General features: G+C 46.5%; 1 protein-coding gene across 4 annotated transcripts in view; it reads left to right on the plus strand.

Moving 5' to 3' along the window:
- The first annotated feature begins 248 nt into the window (after positions 1–248).
- SH2D4A (SH2 domain containing 4A) overlaps positions 249–24,288 on the plus strand; it is a 59,118-nt gene continuing 35,078 nt past the window's right edge. The window contains exons 1-4 of one of the 4 annotated variants that reach the window (XM_082715194.1): positions 249–386; positions 6,265–6,645; positions 17,498–17,657; positions 19,260–19,434. In XM_082715194.1, the coding sequence (XP_082571320.1) occupies positions 6,465–6,645; positions 17,498–17,657; positions 19,260–19,434 (516 nt within the window). In that variant the 5' untranslated portion in view covers positions 249–386; positions 6,265–6,464. Of the gene's footprint in view, positions 387–716; positions 944–1,076; positions 1,154–6,264; positions 6,646–17,497; positions 17,658–19,259; positions 19,435–24,288 lie in introns of those variants that run through there. The other 3 variants (XM_082715193.1, XM_082715196.1, XM_082715195.1) reach the window with 3 other exon arrangements.

Below are 24,288 nucleotides of genomic sequence, written 5' to 3' on the forward strand. Positions count from 1 at the left end.
GTGGAGAGCAATACCGAATGCTCACTCTTCATTACATTTCTCCCCAACATGTGCAACCTGGGGGTTCCCCAGAGCAGGCTGTTTTTCTGCACACATTCTGAATGCTCCTCCACAACGGAAAACACCCTCCAATGTTTCTACTCTGCTTTTCGGTCAGCTCCTCCCTTCAGGCACCACCCCAACCTGTTCTTGCTGCAAGTCACAAGATCCCTTTACCTTCCTTTCTTTTCATTTTTCCCTCGGTCTCTTGTTCTCAGTCTCCATCTTTCCAGCCCGTTGCCTCCTAGGCCCTGTCCTCCAAAGCCACACCTGTACTGACAAGGGCCTGAGTGTCTGCTAAATTAATGTCAACAAAAGGAAAAAAGTGAGCCCCAGATACCCGAGAGGTGAGCTGCCTCGGCGCGCGGGGACTCCGTGTCACCGAGAAGGGCCTCCCCGCCCGCGCAGGCTCCCCCCTTGCAGGATACCTGGAGCTCTCAAGTGAAGGGGCCGGGCCGCTGATATTAATAAGCTCCGCGGGCCCCGAGATGGCGCGACAGGCCTTCCCAAACTGCAGGCCGGCAGTGGCCTCGCGGCCTCGGACCACCCGAGGCCCGGGGCGGCGGGCGCTCAGACAGCCCGGCCGGGCCGCGGCTGGACGCAGCAGGCCGCACCGCCTCGCCGCCGTCTGGCCCTGGAGCGTCTCCAGGTGCCCGGGTGGGGCCGCGAGCGCCCAGTCAGCCACTCCGGCATGCGGGCCGCGGGCGGGGCGGCGCGGGCGGGCCGGGGCTGAGGGACACTGTTGGCCAACCTCTCGGCCGGGGTGTTTGTCCGCCGGCCCGTGCCGCTCGCCGGCGCCTCTGCCTGGCCCGCCCGCCCCTCCTTCCCCGACAGCTTCTGGCGGCCCAAGTGGACGTGGTGCTACTTCGGTCCCCCTCGGAGGGGAGCGCAGGGCCCTGCACGGGTAGGTGCCTGGGGAGGGGACGGGGGGCAGAGAGCGGGGGCAGAACACAGGGTGTCGGGGGGTGCTGGAGGGGGCGCGCGGAAGGCGCGGCGGTGAGGGGGGCTGGGGGAGGCCGCCCCGGCCTGCACGCGGCCCCCCAGGGCCCCCTCCGCCGCGGCCCGGCAGGCGGCCGGTGTCGGGTGTCGGTGTCCGGTGTCTGAGCCGCGGCGGGTGAGCGGCGGGGGTCCCCGGAGGGAGGGCGCGGCGCACTCGGGAGGTCCGGGGGTAATTGTGGGGCGCCGGGCTGGCCCCCGTGTGCCTGAGGGGCGCGCGCGTCGCTGAGCCGGGGCGGGCCGGAGGCGGCCGCGTGGGGCGGTGGGGCTGGCCCAGGACTTCCGAGCTCCGGCAGGACTGCCCCGGCGCCCCGCGGGTCTCGCGTCTGTCGCGGCCTCCGGAGCCCGCACACCCGCCCCTCGCCGGCCCGCGACGGGCGCCCCGGCCTGTGCCCCGCCCGACGGCAGCAGCGGACCGGCGCTCGCACACACGTGGGGTAGGGCCGTGCCGACCTCCCTCGCCCCAGACCTGCCGGGGAGGCCCAGCGCGCGGCCGCCAGGGCTGCCCTGTGGGGTTCGGGCGCCGCGGGCGGGGCCGGCTTCGGGGCCGCGCGCGGGACGGAGGACACAGACGGTAGCCCCAGGCCCCCCGGCGACCGTTGTCTTCAGCCGAGCGGGGGTCCCTGCCCGCCCCTGCCCTCGGGGTTCACGCGGGCCCCGGAAGGGGTGGGCGTGGAGATGCCAGTTCGTGGGTTTTCTTGTTCTCATTCCCTCCTCAGGGGTCACAGGGCAGAAGCAGTGGCACCTCTCTCTAAACTTGGGCTCCTCGGCTCCTAAAGCGTTTTGTTTTGTTTTAAAGATTTTATTTATTTCTTTGAGAGAGAGAGCATGAGAGGGGAGAAGATCAGAGGGAGAAGCGGACTCCCCACGGCGCTGGGAGCCCGACTTGGGCTCGATCCAGGATCACGACCTGAGCCGAAAGCAGTGGCTTCACCCACTGAGCCACCCAGGCGCTCCTGTTTTGTTTTTTTAAAGTAAAACTCTACCCCCAGGTCCGCTCGAACTCAGGACAGAGATCAAGAGCTGAGCGCTCACCGGACTGGGCCGGCCAGGCACCCCTCTAAAAGGCCTGCTTAATAGAAGCAACTTGGAGCTTTTAAAAGGGAATAATCATCTAATGGATTTAAATCAGTGAAAGTCATATGTGGGCATAGATTTGGCACATGAGTGGAGTTTTCTAGATAAATCCGAATGTGCAGTAACTTCAAATTTCTAACGAATCGTATATATGTACAAAACTTAGTTCCAAATTGCTGTCATTTCTGGTAATTCATTTTATCCTCAAAAGTAGTCCTTTTGCAGATAAACTTTATAAGGTAAAGTTGAACGAGATAACTGAAATTCTGAAAATAGCTGGCCATTTTAAAAGAAGTAGGATTCAAACTATATTCATTTTCTTTTAAGATTATTTATTTATTTATTCGTTTATTTGGGAGAGAGCAAGCAGTTGGGTTAAGGAGCAGATGGAGGGGGACAAGCAGACTCCAAGGTCAGTGAGGAGCCAGAGGCAGGGCTCCATCCCACCACCTTGAGATCCTGACCTGAGCCAAATGAAGAGTGGGATGCTTAACCCACTGAGGCACCCTAGCATCCCCAAACTATATTCTTAACATTATAAAGTCTGACTGTCCATATTATGTTACTGCTATGATTTAGGCTTTATCTCTGGCTCCCCCTGTCCAGGGTCTCAGAATCACTAAAAGCACAACTTTTATTTTGTTGAACAGGGCCATGGAAGATGTGAGAGGCCAAATCTATGGTATCCTGGAAAACAACTGATCCTATCACCCTTTAGAAATTCATTTTTGGAATAAATAGCAGATGTGGGCTTTTTTTTTGTCATTTCTCTTTTTCGAGTAAGCTGCTATATACAACAAGAAAACCGAGTTAGCTTAGCTTTTCTTTTTCTTTTTTTCTCTTTTTTTTGGATCTTGAATAACTGGAATTTTACAGCACTCGGTTTGTTAGATAGGGAAAGTCATTCCAAGTTTGAGTCAGGGTCAGCAGCTGTCCTATCAGGGAGTGAAAGTGGGAAAAACCCAAGTTCGTTTCCTTATTTCTATTTCCTCTACCCTTGCTGCACTTGTCTCTGCACCTTCACAAAGGCTATATGACATAGCCTTCAAATTACAAAGATGTACAGTGCAGTCCCTCATTTCATAGACAAGAAAACAGAGTAGTGAAGTGACAGCTGAAAGTCATACAGCTCTTGAGAAGCCCGTGCTGGGGTCCTTGCTGGGTGTCCTGTGAGCAGCACCCTGTGCTGTTTGAGTTTTCTGTCTGAGAGCCTGAGGAAGGAGTTAATTCACACCCACTGGGCATCAACAGCCTTAGAATGGCATGCACACTATTCGGCCACCTGACCTCAGAGTAGTTGCCAGCTGAGCCCCCAGGTACTCTCTGAGGACACAGGGAAGCCAGAGTCTTTCCTTCAAGATCCAGTAGTTAATGTAATGCTAAAAATCCATGTTTGTTGAAAAGGCAAACCAAACCCAAATTAAAATTGTGAACGAGCTTGAGTATCTCATCACAGAGGTACCATGGAACCCTTCACACCTGTGAGAGGCTGTACCATCCATGCAACTCCTAGCAGCTCTGAGAAGGGAAACTGAGAACACGAAGTGCCTGATGAATAAAGTGGGCAAACAACATCTATGCCTGGGCCACCATGACAGCTCCCTGCTGCCCTTCCTGGGGGAGGTTTTTTCAATGACCTGGCCTCCCCTCAGCTTTCCTGCAGTTCCCTAGATGAGGCTTCTGCCGCTCAGAGGGATTATGTCACGCACCTTCCAGTCAGCATTGATGTTGCTGCCAAAATGTGCAGGTCTTCTTTCTGAAATTTCACCTGTGGTCTGGCATCCTGACGATGTGCTCATTCCGGGCTTACAAAGAAACCCCCCATACTAGTGGAGTACAGGAGAGCCGACTTAGAGCCAGATTGCCCAGCTCAGCTACTTTCCATCTTCTTCTGTGAGATAGGGGTAGGGAGGAACTGAATCCTAAGAGGGATTGTGAAAAGTAAATGAGTTAAAACACGCAAGGTGCTGAAGGTAGCGGCTGGCACAGCGTGTGTAAGCTCTCATAGTCAGTACTCCGGGTGGAGAAAAGGGGAACCATGGGAATTCGGCACTCTTGGGCTTTCAGTGTTTAGGCCACACCATCACTGTTGCTAAGATTCACCCCACTCAAAATGGGGAACAGAACACAAAGCCTCAGGCTTCACGGAGTTCCTCCTTTTCTACCATGTTTTATTTTTGTTCAAGTCAATCACTGGAGGCATGGAATGTGCCAACATAAGGACATTTACTGGAACATCAAGGAGTCATTCACCTTGGTTTTTTACTGCTTCATCTCAGACCACTGGAGTCTAGTGTGCAGAGGAACCACATCCTCGCTGTGGTTCCTGTGAAGACAAGAGTCTGGCAGACTCTCCTCTGGTGTAGATTTAGTCAATCCTGCCCCTCAAGAAGCTTGCTGGAACCCAGGAGTCAAAAAAAAGCATTAAAGGACATCAGTTCTTTGGCTGGTATAGCCTGTGAGGGTCATCTTTCAAATACAAAAGTTGGAAGGGAGTGTAGGAGGGACATGACTGAATTAGAGTCAAATCTACTTTTAATTGTTTTTGAAACTTTTCTCTTTTTTTCTTTTAATTGTTTTAGATTGGGGAGGGGCAAAGGGAAAGGGAGAGAGAGAATCTTTAGCAGGCTCCATCTTCAGTGTGGAGCCCTATGTCGGGCTCAGTCTCACAATCCTGAGATCATGACCTGAGCAGAAATCAAGAGTCCAACACTTAACCAACAGAGCCACCCAGGCGCCTCTAAAATTTTTCTCTAAATCCTGTGTTCCATTTGAGTTCCATTAATTTGAATGCTGCGGGAGATTATAGGATGCAATTAGTAAGAATAGTTGTAGCCTCAATAAACGTCCCAGCTACACGATGGATAGTGAGTTTAACTATGCGCTGTGTATGCAGACATTCTGGGGGACCCCAACTGTTCAACGTGCTTGTGTAAATGAAGGAGCAGCTTTGCAGGGAAGAAGAAGAAGAGGGGAAGCTGACTCCCAGGGAGCTTTACCATCTGACCCATGGGAATGACAGGGTGAAGGAACTAAAAGCAGCCATGGTATGACTAAGTGATAGTCTGAAGTTTATGAGTGTTTGCACTGAGCTTGGCCAAACAGGTATTTGAGAGGTATGGCCGGGTGGTGAGATTATCTGAGGCATGTGAGCACCAGTTTACTAGTCAACTTCTTAAACATAGGTGATCCTGAAAAGTCTCAGTATACAAGCGTCTTTGTGTATTGAAAAAAAAATTAAAAGTTTTAAAACAAATCAAACAGAAATGCGTAAATTAGAGGAAACCCCAGTGGAATCGTCTCCCTCGCCCGACCACTGTGAACCCACTGGTGAGTGCACGAGTCTGTGGCTTCTTATTCAAGGGGTCCTCTAAGGAACTCCTTTGTAAAGCAGGGATCTTTTGTAACAAACCTAGTTGCCTCTTTATTCCCCCAGTTTTCCTGGCATGTAAATTTAGTTTTTATTAAATTAGATAGAACAGGTACATTTAAAACCTGGTGACTTTCCAGAGTGTACACGGATGTTTTCTCCTGCACCTACACTGTTCTCATGGTTCTGGTGGGTCATCTGGAAATTTCCTTGTCCTTCTGTGAAGATTAAGTACATGATTGTGTTTATTTAGTGCTGCTTTTAAGAGGAAATGGGAAAACTGCCTTGTGGTCTAATTTCTATTTCTTCTTTTTCCTTCCTTGAGGATGGCCCCATTTTGGGTAGGTTTGGGGTAGGTAATTCTGTGAAATCTCAAAAACAGTATTTTCTTCTGAAATAAGTTGTTTGGAGAGAACCTTTTAATTTCTTCCTGTGCCTCTTGTTTCTTTTATTCTTTTCTCAGCCATACAGTTGGTGGTTAGGCTCTGAGGTAATAATATGTTTGCTTAGTTGGGAGAAGGCCAAACCTCTGTTAATTTTTTTTGTTTCCCTGAGACTGACCTGTAAAAGTTAGGGTTTGTTTTGTTTTGTTGATAAAGTGGCTGGAAATTATGGGATAGGGGTTACACAAACTCTTAACAAAGCGTGCCTCGGCTTTCTTCTCCTTTCACCTGAAATGAAAAGCGATACTGTATTTCCTCCAAGCTTGATTCACGAGCCTGCCCCTGCCTGGCGTCTACACATTTTAATGCTGCCTGCTTTCTGCCGGTTCCCCTTTGCAGGTTCACGAACAGCATTGTGAACGGTATCTTTGGTGCCAGGAACCAAGAGCCAGTTCTCGGAATTGTCCCAGTCACTAGGAGTGCTGCGAGTCTCTGGGAAGGCCCGTGGGTGCATCCAGGTGCCAGGCCAGGGGAGGCACACGTGGACAGCATTTTCAAGAACTTTTGCCACAGGTGTAAAAGACTCCAGGCCTGCAAAGATGCTGAAACAGATACTATCAGAGATGTACATAGATCCCGATCTGCTGGCAGAGCTCAGCGAAGAACAGAAACAGATCCTGTTCTTCAAGATGAGGGAGGAACAGATCCGCCGATGGAAAGAAAGAGAAGCAGCAATGGAAAAAAAGGAGTCCTTGCCAGTGACATCCAGGCCAAAGAAAGGTAAACTTACCTGAGTCTCTTGTGTGAATGTGTTAGTAACATGGCTACTGGCTTGTTTTAACAGTTCTCACTCGTCAGAAACAAGTCAGGGGCAAGTTCCAGTTTGGTAGAAGGACCCTAAATGTTGTTGAGGTTCTAACAGTGTAATTTGAAGTTTATACCTACATGCACATACCCACACGTGCACAGCATTTGTCATGAACTTGTGTAGCTGTAAGCAGATCTCCTCCTTGAAACCAGACTGACCTTAAGCTGAAGTAAAAAGTCACCTCTACGGTTTGATCTGAGGGGTCCTAAGGAAGGGCTTCTCTCCCACTTATGGTCACCGGGGTCTGTATCCTATTAGCAGCATACGAAGGCATTATATCAGGATTCATATAGCAATTTGTTTACATTTCTTAGACTTTCAGAGATTTTTCTTTGCGTTATCTTTTCTTAGGAAAACTCCCTCTTAAAATGTAAATACTGCTGTGGGGGGAAGGGGAGTCATACTACACATATTTTTTTTAAGTAATCTGTGTGCCCAGCATGGGGCTCAAACTCGTGGCGCCGATGTCAGGAGTCAACGGGCTCCACTGACTGGGCTAGCCAGGCACCTCCATACCACACATTTTTTAATGTGAGTTAAGTTTTCAACTGTCTTTTTTCTTGACCCAAGGAACCCCTGGTAGCTTGAGAGATCCTTTTGAGACCATGAGCGAGGAATTCTTGTACGTCAAGACTTGAAGCATATACACATGCAGACTTGGAAAAGCACACAGTAACCACCTCTGCTCTTCGCCCTCCCCTAGCACAAATTCTGTCATGGGTGAATACCTAAGTTGTTTAAAAAAAAAAACCAGTTTTTCAGGGTCACTTGCAGAGGCATTCAAGACTAATTTCTCCTCATTTTTCATTAAGCCAGGAAAAATAAAATGTGATAAAACCATTCAGGGTTTCGGAGATGGAGAAAATGAATTTCACTTGCATGCTGGTATACACAGACTCAAAAAGGAAGTCAGTTTAGTGACCTTTACCTTATACTCCCTTTATTTGAAACCTTTCCAATTAAGCCTTTATAATGATATAGAAATAAACATGACTATTGCATTTATTGTTATCAATAATAGCTATTTATTAGAAACGTGTTTTGTCAGACACTACGCAAAGCACTTTTATATACAGTAGGTCTTATCTTCTCAAAACGTCTGCAAAGTTGGTATTGTCTGTTTTATAGGTGGTGAAACTTAGAAAAGTTAAGTAATATATGCAAAGTCACACCACCAGTAGGTACCCAGATTTACTGGATTTCACAGACCTGAAATAGACTTTTTATTTCAGTAAGTAACATGTCCAAATGGAAGCATGGCCCTTTTATCTTTCTTAACTAGCTTATACATCTCCCTGCATTGTTGAGCCAGAGTTTATCAGATAGAGCTTGACCTCTCTGGGCACCATTGTTCATTGTGAAGAGAATACATTGATGTGTTGGATAACTTTGGGGCTGGCGAGAGCTGAAGGGTTCTTGCCCCTAATGTCACTGGCCCAAACACTTTGTAAGACTTTGGGGTTCTCACATTTGCTGAAGTGGTCTCCTTGTGACTACTTAAGACAGCAATTTCATTTCTTTGTTTAAATAATCTTTTTGAAGACTTTGACTCTACCTCTTAGAAAATCTGTATTACTTTATTAAATGATCAATTAAAAATTATGTTAGGGGCGCCTGGGTGGCTCAGTGGGTTAAGCCGCTGCCTTCGGCTCAGGTCATGATCTCAGGGTCCTGGGATCGAGTCCCGCATCAGGCTCTCTGCTCGGCAGGGAGACTGCTTCCCTCTCTCTCTCTCTCTGCCTACCTATCCATCTACTTGTGATTTCTCTCTGTCAAATAAATAAATAAAATATTAAAAAAAAAAAGAAAAAATTATGTTAGTATATGCAGTGAACATTCTATCTGAATTTCATGCCATAAGTTTATTACTCCTTTAAACTTAACACTTGGAAAAATACATTTTACACTAAATTAGTTCTCTCTTGTGACTACAGAAAAAGAAAAGTTTTGAGATTCCTTCCCAACTTTCCCTAAAAGACAGCACTTTTCCATCTTTCATCTTCTTCCGCCCTTGAAGATAAAGCCACAGACAATACAAGGGAGTGTTACGGCTGGTGCTCCGCAGGAGTGTATCTGTACTGCAGACCTACTGTGTGCTTCTGCTCCTTTCGGGCCTGTGCTCCCGGCCTCTCCCACCCACCCAGCTTGTACCCAGCTGACTTTAGTGCTGCTTTTTCATAGTAGTTCTTAGCCAGGCCGCAGCTTTAGAGATCGTCCTTTTCTTGGCTCTTTAAATATATCTTGTACCCTCCCTCTCCCTCATTCCTTTGCGCCATTTTAGCTCATCACTTGGCAGTTGTTTCATTGTCATTCTGGTCACTTTCTTCTCTATACTATCCACTATGGTGAGTTTTCAAAGAACATCACTAAAATGTTCGCATATTGTGTATACCAGGAACCTTTTAGCAGTCTTACGGCTACAGGAGAAAGGTCTGAAAAGCAATTAGAAGTGTGGATTTAACTTAGTAATAGAGCAGAAAAATCATTTCAGAATGTAATGGGGAAATGGGATTTTTAGAGAGGGGAAGAATTCTGCATCTCCTCTGGCTGCTGGAGGACACATACCCGGAGGTCTAGAGCTTGGTGTCCAGGAGGGCATCCCCTAGCCGTGTATGGCTACTGAGCACAGTGAAATGAGAGTAGTCTGGATTGGCAAAAGTGTAAATTACCAGATTTCAAAGACTCGATTGGAAGAATGATATAAAATAACCACATTAATGATTTTGTACTATTTCTTTTGCTCTGGTAATGGGGCTGCTAGAAAATGTGTAATTACAGAGGTAGCTCACATTTGGACAAGTGCTGCTCTAGACTGTAAAAGTAGCACCACTGAGCTGATGATGTATCAGACCTGAGCTCAGTCTTAAATTTATTATCTCATTAAATCATCACAGCCACGCCTGAAGCTGAATTACCGTTCACATTTTACAGAAGAAAGAAAGTGAGGCTGGGACATTAACTAGCTTGCCCAGGGCAACAGCCAGTAAGGGCAGAGCTGCAACAGACCCTGAGTCTGACTCTCCCAAAGCAGGTGCTGTTGACGAATCTGCTACATGTCCAGCTTACCTGGAGCTTAAGACGCTGCTCTTGTCTGCAGGTGCCTTGCACACATCCAAGATGTGTGCTTGCCTCAGGGCCCTGCCTTTGTTCTGCGTGATTTCTTTCTGGTAACTCGAACAGTAGAGGCCTTCACTCCATAGGGGACAGCCCAGCACTTGTCTCATGGGGCCTGCAAGCTGACAGAAACCTAAGCAGGAGGCTGGGATCTGGTCGCTGTGTGTGTGCGGGAGGGGCTAGGTGTGCCCTTGAAATGGACTTGGATTCATGAAACTTCATTTGCTGCATTCTTGTTGCTACTAGGTGAACTTATGCAGAGCCTTCCCTTTCTCGTGAAATGGCCGTAGACCACTGGTGTGTTCCACCGGCAGTGGCACTTCTCCCCTCTCTGCTAAAGCCAGGGCAGGGACTCCATGGAAGGACTCGGCTCTGATCTCGTCAGTTCCTCAGCATCATCAGACTCTGGAGTGGCCTCTCTGAGTCTCTTTTTCACCTCCGCCTGACCCCCAAATGTCCATATTTCCCCAGGGTGCCTCACTCTGCAGTAGTGGTTTGTAACCTGGAGGTGGGGTTGAGAGGCTCAGAGACTCCTTTGAAAATTTAGCAAGAGCTTGGATCAGGGAAAATGCACGCTACGCTGACAACATTTTGTGTATAGTTTCACAATGTTCCCAGTCTCCCTAAATCTTGTTCACAGACTGTCAGGTTCACAGATCCTAGGTTAAGGTCCCTGTGTTATCTTTCTGCAGTACCACTTCTACATTTTTTGTTTTTGTTTTTGTTTTTGTTTTTAGAGAGAGCGCATGAGTGGTGGTGGGCAGCAGGGGATGAGGGTTGCAGTGGACAGAGGAAGAGGATGGGAGAATCCCAAGCAAGCTCTGTGCTCAGTGTGGACCCAAACACAATTCTATGACCCTGACCCTGAGATCACCACCTGAGCCAAAATCAGGAGTCAGACACCCAACCAACTGAGCCAGCCCAGAGACTTCTGCTTCTACTTTTTAGGGTCAAACACCACCTATATGCCAGCCATGCTCAAAGCCATACTGCCAAGCCAGGCCTCTCACCCGCTTCGGCCTCAGTGTCCATTCCGTTAATGAGTGTTCCCATTCATATGACCCATAAGCTCGTCAGTGTCACCTCCGTCCTCCTCACCACCCCCACACCTGACCCTGCCTCTCATTCTCTGTTATAATCAGTGGCACTGCTTTTTTCCCCTTGTCACTAAAGCCAGAAACCTGGAAGCCACACAGCTAGTCACCAAACCCATAGATTTTATGTCATTTGTTCCTTTGCCTAGAGCTTTTCCCTTACCATGGTTCTGGTCTGTTAGGATGTGCCAGACATAAGCATTATATTTATGCTATTTCATTTAAACCTCACAAGAATCTGGGATGGTACGTGTTGTCGCCTTTCTTCTTATAAATAAAGAAACAAACTGGGAAAGTCACTTATATGGTTACTGTTATTTGAACCCAGGTCCAGATCTACTCCAGGTCTGTTCTGAAACACTGGTTCTGGCCTTGTCTCCTGCCCTCCCCTAAGTCTGAGCTTGATAGCTTACCTGGGCTTATCTTCTTCCCTGGTGAGCACCTGCATGTGGATAATTATGGATCTCTTCTTCCCGTTCACCTCCCTGAGCCCCTGTAAGCTGGTCTCCTCTCCTGACTCAAGTTCTCACTTGTCTGTAGCACCACCTGCTTTCCTGGGCTATAGCCCAGGCACCATGCAGATTCTCCAGCTTCCTTTCTGTCCTTTTGTCTCTAATATAAGCATAACAATTATTTAAAATTTGAAAGATGGACTTTAATATTCGCGACTATAAGATTATGAACCCAGGTTACCAAGTCTAGCAAACGATGGAGAAAGCAACAGTTGTAAGTAATTTCAGGAAGTCCCTGTGGGACTCTGCGAGCACCTGGGGCTGGGTCTCACCTTCTCCTGGCCTGTCCTGCTCTTCAGGGCCAGGAGGAAACGTGATGGAGGCCCCACGCCCAAGCTTGTGTGTCAGAGCCCTATCTACATTCATTGTCCTGGCGTACCTTGTGGTGGGTTTCCCTTTTGCTCTCAGAAGTGTTTCCGTTTGGACGATGCATTATGAGGCTGTCTTAAACACAGGCTTTGCGATTTCACAGACTGGCTTTGAATTCTGGTTCCTATTTCACTAACTCTGTGATCTTGGGCAAGTTAAATACCCTCCCTGAACCTCAGCTTCCTCATTATAAGATGGGGTTAGTAATGGCCTTGGGTGATACTCTAAATATTTAATGGCAGACATGGCATGGCCATCAATTAGAAGGGACATGGCTGTATCGCTTGCATCCTAGAGGTGCCCACCAGCCTGGATCTTTTGGTTTCTGGATGCGGGGGTGGGGGTCCCTAGAGGAGAGGCCAGAGTGGCAGGAAATAGTTGAGAGGTTGGGAGTTTAGGCAAATATATCATATTTCAGCAACCTGGGTATTGGTCGGTGCTGCTGTCAATCCTGATGATACTCCCAATTTGTTTAATACGTAAATTTGTTAGGAGGCCCCTGGTGTTGATGCTCTGACTTCTGTTCAGTTTTTGGTCTTCTCTTTGTAGGGACATGGTATATATTTCTTCTCTCTCCATTTCTCCTCCTCGCCTGTTACTATGGCTGTGCTTCTGAGCTGGATCTAGTTGGAGCGGAGACCAGTTTCCGACCCTCTGAATGAGTCTTAGTTTGGGGAGAGCCCTGGGGTTTGCACTGACCTGAACCTGAGATGATCCACATGGACACTTCTAGTCTCTCCCACCCCACGTCTGCTGGGCCCACCATGTGAGGAGAAGTCAGACACGATGATGTGAGCAGTGTCACTAACTAATGAAAGGCTGATAAGCCTGGCCATTCCCATGCCAAGTGTCGCCCCATTTTTATGTGATATTTCACAACGTTGCTTCGTCAGAGACTGTATATGGTGAACGAGGTATGGATGAGAGTCCATACCTGCTTAAGAACTGCTTTGTGGTGTGGTATGAAGCAGGGCTGCTCTACTGTCCTAGAAAACTAGGTTTTAGAAGTTCTCAAGAATCCCTAAGCTAGCAAATATGAAGAGTGCTGCAGCACACAGACGTGATTTAAGTACTATGGGAGCAAACCTTATAATTAAATGGAAGTGCTATGAAAAGGTCCCTCTCTCACTGTCCTCTTATTAAAGAGTGCATATAATGTCAAGGTGAAGTAGACAAAAAAAAAAAAAATCCAGAATGTGTGGATAGCATTAAGTTATAATAAGATGCAGTGCCTGCCCCAGTAGGATCCCTTCAGTGTATACGTTTACTTTGAGGAAGGACGCTGGGGCCAGAAATGTGGGTAAGTCTATCGGTTTTCAGCTCTTGGCAGACAGGAGCTTTTCTTCTCTTCTTGTCAACATTTTCTTCCTTACCTGTTCTTTGCACACTCCTCCTGCCATCATTCCCCTGACCTGTTCCCTGGGATCCTTCTGCTCTCCCCTCCCAAAACCCTAAGTGTCAAACTTGTCCCTGTTTCTTCTATTTAAAGACATCTTTCAACCATCCTTACTCCTAAGCTGCCCTTTCTGTCTCAATGGCCTATAATATAGTGCCTGGAACATAGCAGATGCTCAGTAAATATTTGTTGAACAAATAACTGAATCCTTTTTTACTTCCTTGCTAATAAACTTCCCCAGAGCACATACTTACAGCCTCCACCTTTTACCATCCTTTCTGTCCTGCTTTTGTAGCCTGTCCCCCACCTGTCTCCCTAAAAATACTCTCCAAAGTCAGAGACTGCTGAGAACCCACCACAAGGCTCCCCATCCCCCTTTCTGTGTCTCCAGGGCATGGAAGCGCTCTCTCTCTGGGCTGCATGGCAGTGCATTCTCCCCAGGCTCCTATGTTAAGTCATGTTTAGGAATCAGAAGTTTTGTTTTGTTTTGTTTTTGCTGTTTAAATCAGAATGTTCTTTCTCTTCCCTTTTGCCTCCCAAATGGAGCACATGCTTTTCCAAGATTCTCACCAGGCTTCATTCCCTTTGCAATTTTTCTACACCAGTGACTTCAACAATGGCAACTCTAAAGGAATTCCCATATTCACACTGTCCGTCTCGACAACATTTCTGAACTCCAGTGCCGAACGTAGTTCTGGTATCTATGGAAGCTCTCCATGTAGATTGTTAGTGAAATTAAAAATTTATTCTTCATTTCCAAAACAGCTCAAACAAATTTATTTTCTTGATATTACTGTTTCTGCTTATTATTACTATTGGCATCATCTTGGAGTCCTTCCTTTCCAGCCACCTGCATCTAACCGACCTTTCCCTCATTCGGGCCCCGGGTACCTCACTCCTGGTCTTTCACCCGCACGTATCCCCAGTTCTGTCCTCGCTCAGCCACTGGACAGCCTCTCCTACTTCCCTGACCCACCCCACATGCGGATGTGGCTGAGCACTTCCTAAATCCCTTTTCTGACCCTGGCACCATCTGCACAGCAACAGTCATGGACTCTTCACTGGTCATTTAATCAAGAAACATGGAACTAATATTTTTGAGCATTTATCACATGAAAGGCTTGTGAGGTCCGACTCACTACCTCTGTTTTATCAGAGAGGGAGCTCAGGCTCAGAGAGGTAAGGTATCCTATACATGGTCACATAAAGAGTTGGTAGAAACCCTGGGATTTTAACACCACTTTTTGGCTTTATGCAGTGCAGGACCTAAGTTTAAATCATTTAGCCAGGTGTCTGGGAATTGTGCCTCGTGCCCTGTGCCCTCCGCCCCCTGCATGATCCTCAGTGCACAGCCAGACGACATCCAAAGCTCTCTTCAGCTCTCACTGAGACCCTGATTCCCTACAGCCCTTCCCTGATTTCCTTCTCTGATCTTCGATCACACCATCTTTGTGCGGGTCACCAAACTTACACGTTCCAAAACTCAATACAAAGAACTTCTTTTTTCTTCTGTGTGCTTCCAAAACAATTTCTCCATCCTGCAAATCCTCACTGATCTTAAAATCTGTTGTGGTTTTGGTGTATGTTCCCCTGGTCCTTCAAATTGATTAGTTCTTACGCATTCCCTTAGCACCCTCTCACACCCCCTTCCCTAAGTTGTATTACTTTTATAATTAATTATGTGTTCGATTCCTATCTCCAGCTAGGATATAAGTTCCCCGAGGGCAGGAACTGGTCTGTCTTGTTCATAAGTGCTTATGCACGTCTACCTCAGTGCCTCACACATAGTAGATATGCAATAAAATTCATCAAATAAGCAGCCTAATGCCTTGCTCTTTCTCTCGAAGATGCTAGGTGACTTGCAGGAAAATGGCCACATCTGTTTGATCTCCGTAGCACCTGCAGCATTTAGCTCATCCGCATCGTGCTCAGAGTTAGAAACTCAGTACATTTTTGTGGCATGAACTAAACAGGCCTGAATAGTCTTCCACCATCTTGGTGTAAAATTGAGGGTGTCGGAGCTAACACTCATTTACTAGAATAACTTCTCCAGCAGCCTCCGCTAAGGTTTTAGGGCATTGTGGGGGAACCCCTGAAGGCTCTCTAACCTCTTTGCTCTCAGGTGCACTGAAGAGCTCCTGAAGGTGAGAAGCGCTCGGCACAGACGTTATTGTCAGTGCCATTCTGTCAAGAACCCTTCTTTCGGCATCTGGCTGAATGTGACACTTGTCTTTTTTTCTTGCCTCCAAACCATGGCTTCTTTACCTCCACCATATTCTCACCACTCCCTTGCTTCTAAAATGTCAAGGCTCTTGTTTGGCAGTCTTTTCTACTCGTAGCCCCCTCCTCTGTTCACAGGTGATTCTGGGGTCTCTCCCCACCTCACCCTTCAAGGCAGCACCTTCTTCCACTAAGAGTGACACCCCGGCCTGCAGCCCGCTGGGCTCCGCAGAGAATGTGTCCTGCCACACTGAGCAATGCTGCAGGCTCCCGGGTCCTCCCTCTCCACCTCCCTGGCCCTCTGCCACTCTCCTGTCAGGGCGACTGTCTCCTGCTATCAAAAATATTGGTAGAGAGTTACTTAGGTGAAGGTTGAGAGATGGACATAGTAAAAAATACTATTAGTTGCCCTGAGCGAGTGTAATAAAGAGAGTTTGATGAGATTTGACAGCTTTCTACAGTTAATGAGCCATTTGGCATCTCCTCACGCGAGCCAGAGCTGGCCAGGGCCCATCCCCACTAGGGCACGCTTGGGATTCATCTTCTCTTCATACCTGGTGCCACATTCACTGTTTCTCTGTTTGGGAAAACAGTGCGAGGTCAGCTGCTTTCTGGATGATACATTTGACTCCTCTAAGAGTGAAGATTCTGTCCCCCTCTTCCCGCTGCCCCAGTATCCTAGTTAGAATTTTTTCATGCTGTACAAAGTCTTCATTGCCCCAAGAAGGGTGGAAAGTGCCAGACCAAAGAACATATCTGGGTTTGAGCAGCCTTCTTTTTTAATGTATCCTGGGGCGACAGTAGAAAGTAGGTTAACAATTCACTGGACAGAAGATGCTTTAATTGGAAACCTTCTACTTAATGTACAAAGACAAGACACAATCCCAGTGTGGATTTCTAACCTCTAAGCACATGTGTTCCATCAGGTGCTCTCTTACCCACACTCAACACTACTGGCCAGTTTGGGGTTTTTAGGGCCCAGGGATCTTGACCACAATATGGACCATAATGGCCCTCGGTAGATCTGGGCCCTGGGGGCTTTTAGATTTAGGGACTGCCCCTCTTGGCTTCTCCTGGGTGTGTTCCACATAACGTTGGGTTCAGGGAGTATGACCTGTGTGGCTGTCTCTGGAGACCACGATCTAGAATGTAATACAAACCCTGTGACCAATTGTAAACAAGGATCATTTAAGTAGCTTCACTAAGTATCACACTACCAGTAGTATTATCTTCTCACAAGTTGGTGTGAATCTCTGAGGAGCCCTAGAAGTAAATAGGGTGATGGTAGCACTTAACCTCTCGTGAACTCCTATTATGTGACAGGCACTGGGGGAAAGAGCTGGTGTAGCCTGCTCCCGATGGCAGTCCTGCATTGTTGGTGGTCGATCATATTCCCATTTTGCAGATGAGGAAACTGAGGCTCAGAAAAATTAATTTGTCCAAGTCACACAGCTAGTAAGTGGTAGGACTAGGGTTTAAACTAAAGCCAGTCCGATTCTAAAATGGAAGTACCAAACCCTGGAGAAGCTGTGTATTTCTGGGGTTCAAGAAGATTCTCAGACCTTAGAGATTCTGATATCAGATGTTAGCATAAACTGCATGCTTTCTCCCCATCTCTCCTACTTTATAAAATGGACACATTCAAAAACCATATTCATATTTTTTAAAGATTTTATTTACTTGAGAGAGAGAGAGCATGAGCGAGAGAGAGAGAGAATGCACGGTCGGGGAGAGGGGTAGAGAGAGAGGGAGAGAGAGAAGCAGACTCCCCGCTGAACAGGGAACCCAACAAGGGGCTCAATCCCAGGACCCTGGAATCATGACTAGAGCTGAAGGTAGACGCTCAGCCACCCAGGCGCCCTCATATTTATATTTTAAAACAAACATTGCTCCCACCTCCATTGCTCCCTGGGACTGCTGCTGGTTCCTGAGGAGACTGGAAGTGCTTCGTCTCATCTAATCTTTTTTTTCTTGAAGACCCTAAATACTTTAATGATGGCAAACATCATAACCCATGATTGAAGATAACTGTCCAATCCAAATTTTGTTTCGCTTACAGAGAACGGCAAATCTGTTCACTGGAAACTGGGAGCCGATAAGGAAGTCTGGGTCTGGGTGATGGGCGAACACCATCTTGATAAACCCTACGATGTGCTCTGTAATGAGATTATTGCTGAGAGGGCCCAGCTGAAGGCCGAGCGGGAAGCGGAAGAGCTCAGGTATGCCATCTGCAAGCCAGTGAGAGGCTGGCCGGATTGTAAAATGATGCAAAGATGCCTCTTTTTCAGAGTAGCTGGTGGGAGAGTGGGGTGGATCTGAGAGTTACAAAAGTCACTTTAGATCTCTCCGGCAAGTTTCTTTACACTTTCGGGGTTCCCTTCCTTCCCGCAATGCGATCAGATCAGCTGTTTCACTTCCTCACTTGTCACCTGATTTGGTCTGGATGAGGTTTCCTGTGTGATCCCTGGCTTCCCTGGAGTCGTGCCAAAGTGCCGAAGCTGACACAGCAGAGCGTCAGGAATGTAAGTGAGAAATGCAATGACTGTTTAAGCTTTAGGCCTTCCAGCAAGATTGCTCACAGGGGGCCGCTGAGTGAGCAGGCCTTCCAGGTACTTCCACCGCGCTAGATGGTGGGAATTCAAAGATGAACAAGAAGCTTCTAGGAGGAGGAGGAGAAACAGGCAGGTACACAACTAACTTCTGCTGATATAGACTGTGATACATGCTACAGCTAAGTCACAAACAGAGCATTAACTGAGCCCAATATTCCAATCCAAAAAAGAAGTAAAATCTGAATTCAACCTTGAAAGATAAGTAGAGTTTTCCAGCTGCAGAATATCAGGAAGGAAATTGCCGGCAGAGGCATGATCAAGACCCCTAGTTCCGAATACGTCTCGTTCTTTGGGTGATGATGACTTCTGAATGTTTGAGGTATGCATGGGCAAGTAACAGCAGAGAGGGGGCCATGCTCTAAAGTGCCTTGAAAGCCAGATTTAGGACTTTGGACCTTGATCTGTGGACGCTAGAGGTTTGAATAAGGAAGTGACATGATCGCCTGCCAAAATAGGAAGGTAATTTGGCTGGTCGCAGTGAGGCAGGTGATGGATCCCCTCTGTTGGGGGCCCAGGGTGACTTCTGTGAAGGCTGTCACCCCGGGAAAAGGGACAGCCCTCTCTGAGCAGCTGAGATAGAAGCAGACCTGGGTTCAGGTGCCGAGGGCCGCTGATGCTTCTGTGACCCCCTCCGGTAACTCAAACCATAAACGGGCGTACAGAGGTAAAGGAAGTGTGTGCGGCGCATCCTAGGAAGGCAGCATGCCCCAGCAGGTTAGCTTCTGGACGGGAGTCGGGCAGACACGGGTTCAAATCCTAGCTGCACCACAGTGTGGCCTTGGATAAATAATATAACTATTTTGAGCCTCTTGCAAGTAAGCAAGGATAACAAGCCCTTCTTATGGGGTTGTGATGAGGAATAAGTTAATGTCTTTTCTTTTTTTAAGATGTTATTAATTTGAGAGCGAGAACAAGAGAGTGTGCCCAAGCAGAGGGATAAGCAGACTCTGCACTGAGCACAGAGCCCGGCGCTGGGCTCAGTCTCACAAGAGGAGTCGAAACCAAGAGACAGATGCTTAGCCAACTGAGCCACCCAGGTGCCCCTAAGCTAATGTCTTTAAATACTCACACAGGGCTTAGCATATTGTAAGAACTCGGTAAATGGTATCTGTTACTGTTTTTCACATGATTTGAATGTAGGCATCTGCTTTGGAAAAGCTATCCATGTTGGAGAATGTTTTTGATAATTCCACATTTGTTTCTCTTCAGAAAAACCCAGTCCAAAGAATTCGCCAATAACTTGAAAATGAAATCACAATATTATGATCTGCAAGCACCAGATACCCAGGAGACTCAGAATATCTGCAAGAAAGCAGCAACAGAAGAGGAAAAACTGGGGAAGGGCTCTAGACCAGCACCACTCCTTGAAGAAGAGAAAATTCCAGTGAGTCTTTCATATGTATAAATACGCAGAATTTAATAGCTAGGGAAATTAAAGAATTGGGAACAATGAGACGAATGTAGTCAAACATCAGGATCACAAACTTTTCTGGGAAAAATCCATCTGAACTTGAAGGCACTGATGTTCATTTCATTTGGGGAATTTGGGTCACCTGCTGCTTCACAAGGAAGGGTAAAACACTCCTTTTTCATGGGACCAAAGGTGTGAAGAACTAGGAACAGAGTTGTGCATTTTAAGATATTTTCAGGGTTTATTTCCCCCTGTTATATGTCTTCCATAACAGAGGTTGATAACTGTTTTTGTGAGGGGCCTGAGGGTAAATACTTGAGGCTTCGTGGACCACACACTGTCACAACTGTACTCAAATGAACAGGCTCCGGTGCGGTAAACCTTACTTACCAAGACAGAGCCTGCTTTGGCACCGAGGCTGCCGCTGACCCCAGTCCTAGGACTCTGGCGTATCTGTGAAGTAGATTACGTTCTGTGGAGTCTTCCCTGTTTTGTTGAGGACTACACCTCCATGCCTCTCTGGCTTCATAGATTCTGCCTGTGCCTGCGGGGACCATGATTTCCTCAGCATGATAGAATTTTATAATCAGAATTGGTATGCACTCTCTCATGTTTCAGTTGGTTTAAGGAGCTCAGACATCATTTGCTGCTTAGATTATAGTTTGGAAGGACAATAAAACTGTATTATGAAGTACCTTCTTCTGCCAGGAATTTAATTAAACTGAGAATTAACAGAGGATTTGCAATTGTTTGACTTTGGCTCAGGTCCCCAGCTTTGTGACATTAGTTGCGTGTGTTCTTGACCTATTTGAGGCAGCTGCACGGGGCTGTGGTTATCTATCCTGCTTGCTTGATGGGGTTGTGATGGGGCAAAGCACACTGCTGAATGTCTCTTATCATTCTTACAATGACTTTATGACCTAGGGACTATTTCTGTATTTGTCCATTTTACAGGTAAGGAAACTGGGGTTCGATACGGGTATTTGATCTGCCCAAGGACTTAGAGCTGACAAAAGACTGACTCAGGATTTAAACAGAAACAAGGATCTGTAGGACCCCTGGGTCATTCCTTAACTATTGCATTTGATTGTCTTATTAATATGAGGAATGCAAAGAAGCTTTATAAAGAGCTGCAAATATAAGGCTCAAAATATCTACAGGTACAAAATTCTAAAATTTGGTTAATATACCAGGGTCAGACCTGGGTCCTTTCCCCACATGTGCAGTAAAGCATTCAGTCCCTCCCAGGGCTGCTTTGTATTCCACATTTAATACCACACTCCCTCCAAATAGCAGACTCCTTTTCTAGCACCCCTAAAATGAAGAATAACAACAGCAAGAACAAAAAAAACCCTTCCTCAAAGCATTATGTATGCATGCATATCTTTGTGCCTGAATTACAGTAGTTTCATAGAAAAAAGTTTTTTTCCAAAAGCAGGACAGAGATTAAAATAGAAGTTAAATACCATGGTTATTATTGTTCTACTATATCATAAATATTATAGGAACTATATTTTATATACACATACATATAATACACACACACACACACAAACACACAGTGAGAAGAGAAGATCTCAAGATTGGCCGATTTACTCATTCATTTAAGAAGTACCCTTTATGTGCTAGGCATTGAGATTATAGGGAGCAGTAAGGACAGAATCACTGCTGAACCTTAGAATAAATTGAAGGAAAGAACTGCTGAATGAACTTTACAGTTTAGAAAGCAGAGAGAGACTTCATATAACCTGTCATTTCAAAAGATAATGAGTGATCTCAAGAAAAGGATATGTTTCTGTGCACCCCTATTACACTAGAATTTGAGGGATGGCAGGAAGTGCAGGGTGGCTATGCAGAGGACATGGAGCTGGAGATGATGACAGAGAATGACTAGGGCCGGTGGTTCCAACAAAGGGACAGCATGGACAAAGGCTGTGTAGCTAGAAGAACAGGGGGCTTTGGAGAGCCCAAAGTAGCCTGTGTGGCTATAATGCAGAAGGGACAGAGGAGAGCATAGGATTGAGTGAGAGGGTGGGCAAGGCCAGACAGGACAGGGTCTTGGGGACAACTTTGTGTTTTGGCCTCTTTTTTCAAGAACAACTGGTTATTGCCAAAGATTTTTGAACAAAGGTTTGACCTGGTCAGATTTATTTTTTGAAATTTTTAAATTTGAGCTGATTATTCATAGATCAGAGTGGGTGGAGGGGCAAGCTTCCTAGCACAACCCAAGTTTCTAAGCTGAGATGCCTGGGATGATGTGGATGCTATGAGCATGGACAGGAACCTCTAGGGGAGAAGCTGGTTTTAAAGGAGCAGAGTCTGGGGCGCCTGGGTGGCTCAGTGGGCTAAACTGCTGCCTTCGGCTCAGGTCATGATCTCAGGGTCCTGGGATCGAGTCCCGCATTGGGCTCTCTGCTCAGCGGGGAGCCGGCTTCCCTCTCTCTCTCTGCCTGCCTCTCCGTCTACTTGTGATTTCTCTCTGTCAAATAAATAAAATCTTTAAAAAATAAATAAATAAAATAAAGGAGCAGAGTCTAGTTTAGAGATACCAAGGATTCTGCATGCCACTTTAGGTGGTAGATATAAGTTTATTTTACATATGATAATAAATTATATATAAGCTGACTTAGAGTTTGCAAAATTTTTTCTCATATAGTTATTTCATTTCATAATATTCCTGTGAAATGGAAAATGCAAGTATTTCTTTTATACAGATGCAAACTAATGCTCAAAGAGATAAGTGGTTTGCCCAAAAATCAGTTAGAAAGCTCTCCTTTTTGTTTATCTACTTTCATTCTCATCATAGCCCTGGGGTATTTAAAATAGAATTCATCATATTCCCCCTATCTGTACCTTCAGACGAGAACTCTGGTGAGAAACCAAGACTAGAGCTTTGGAAGTCATCCGATTATGTTTCCAAATTGCGATTCAGGCTTGCACAGTAAAGAGGTCCACATTTCATCCGTAATCTATTTTAAGTATAATATAAGTATAATAAGTATAAGTATAATATATATAACATATATATTATATAATAGAAGTATAAAAGTATAATATCTAGAAGGAAGTCTTTTCTTTAAACGTTCATTGTCTGCACATGGCCTAAAATTTATTATAAAAAGAAAAATTGTTAAGCAGTTTTTATTGAAGTTAGTGATCATGAAGCTTATCTGAATACCCATGGGCAGGTTTAAGAGCAGTCAGTCTTCCAGGATCATGAACGATATTCACGGGAAACCCACTATAGATTTACTAAAGTAGAATGGCCTTGCTAGATTTGTAATAAGTTTCACATGATAGATCATCATCAGAGAACTCCAGACCCGAAAGCACCCCTTACGGGTCCTCAGTTCTCTGAAGGGCTGTGGGTAGTAGGGGAACGTTAAATTCAACCCAAGTGTTGATGTGCATTCAGCCCTGGAGAAGCTCTTGTGCAGAGTCATGTAGTTATGGGAAGTCATTCTTCCGGTGAACAGTGACCCCTTGCATTCGCAGTGAAGCATCAGCGCAGACTGTATTTCTGCATCTGTGTCAGCCAGCGGTTCTCGGTTCTGCTCTGATTATCTTATGAAAGGGTCAAGGCCAATGTAGTGAGGAACCCCACTGGGTCTGTGTAGGACTCGGGTAAATTCAACACTGACTCTTTCACTGTCCTCCCTGTTTACCGGTAGTATTTTGAATAAAATGAAATCAGCCTGAATGAATGCCGCAGCCAGCTTCACTGGAAGAGATCAGAGATCAGTACACCCTAAGAACGTAGCCAGGAGCCTAGGAGATTCTTTGGTGAAGCAGGGAGATTGGCCTTAGTGCTAATAATTGGGGTGATCGTGGTTGAGGTGAGGAATTTGACATTTAAAATGTCTGTAGCCCTGTGGTCTATCAAAAGACCGATTTACCATTTCACTTCATCCTCACAACAAACAGGTGTGAAACAGGCTCTTGCTCTCTGAGTGGACTACTCAAGGGCAGTGGTTTTTGCAAAGCCTGATCAGAGGCAGAGCTGGGGCCATAAACCTGGTCCTCTAATTCAGGGCCAGCACTCTGGCCATCTCACTGTGCCCCAGGGAAGGTATTCACATCAGTATCTGAATGATCCTACTGTTGGAATGAGAGTTTGGGGATTTTTTCCCTAAAGCAGGAATGCTTTAAAATTAAACAGAAGAACTTTTCCTGTAAGAAAACAGGGGGAGAGAGGAAGAAGAAGGACTGGGGAAGCAGTGGAGAAACAGACACGGTTACATCAAACTGCTCGGAAACCTGGCGACAGTCTGATTCACAGCAGTGGTGCCTCCCAGAGCTCACGGCTCTGCCATGCTGTTTCTCTCCCAGATCTCCCCCAGATCTTCAGAGCGGTGTGTCCGCCTAGCTAGGCAAATCCATGAACCTTTTGGAGCCTCTTGTTTTTCAACTATAAAAACGGGGAATTAAAAAATACCCACCTTGTTTATCTCATGGTGTTTTTTTATTTTAATTACATGAGATAATACATTTGGGAATGCTTGAAAAGCCAAAGTCTAGTACAAATCCAAGGGGTTGTTTGAGCTAGAAATGCTTGAAGCCTTGCCTCCTCTATATGAGCATGTCCTGCGCACAGGCTGCAGGTGTGAAGATCTTGCACGGCTTGGCAGGATGGACTGAATCAGTGCTTCTCTGAGCAGGTATTCCTCAGGGTCCCGATACGTGTAGTGAGAGGTGGTATGGAGCCACAACGGAGCCACCAGACAAGGTCTTCACCCATCAGGAGTTAGAAGATGAGAGGCACTTAGTACTAAGGTAGGAGTTCCAGCTGGAGGGTGGCCAGGATTCACCCGGTTTTGTGGAAGAAAG

This window comes from Mustela nivalis (genome assembly GCF_964662115.1).
Source record: "Mustela nivalis genome assembly, chromosome: 20".
In the NCBI taxonomy this organism is placed as follows: Eukaryota; Metazoa; Chordata; class Mammalia; order Carnivora; family Mustelidae; genus Mustela; species Mustela nivalis.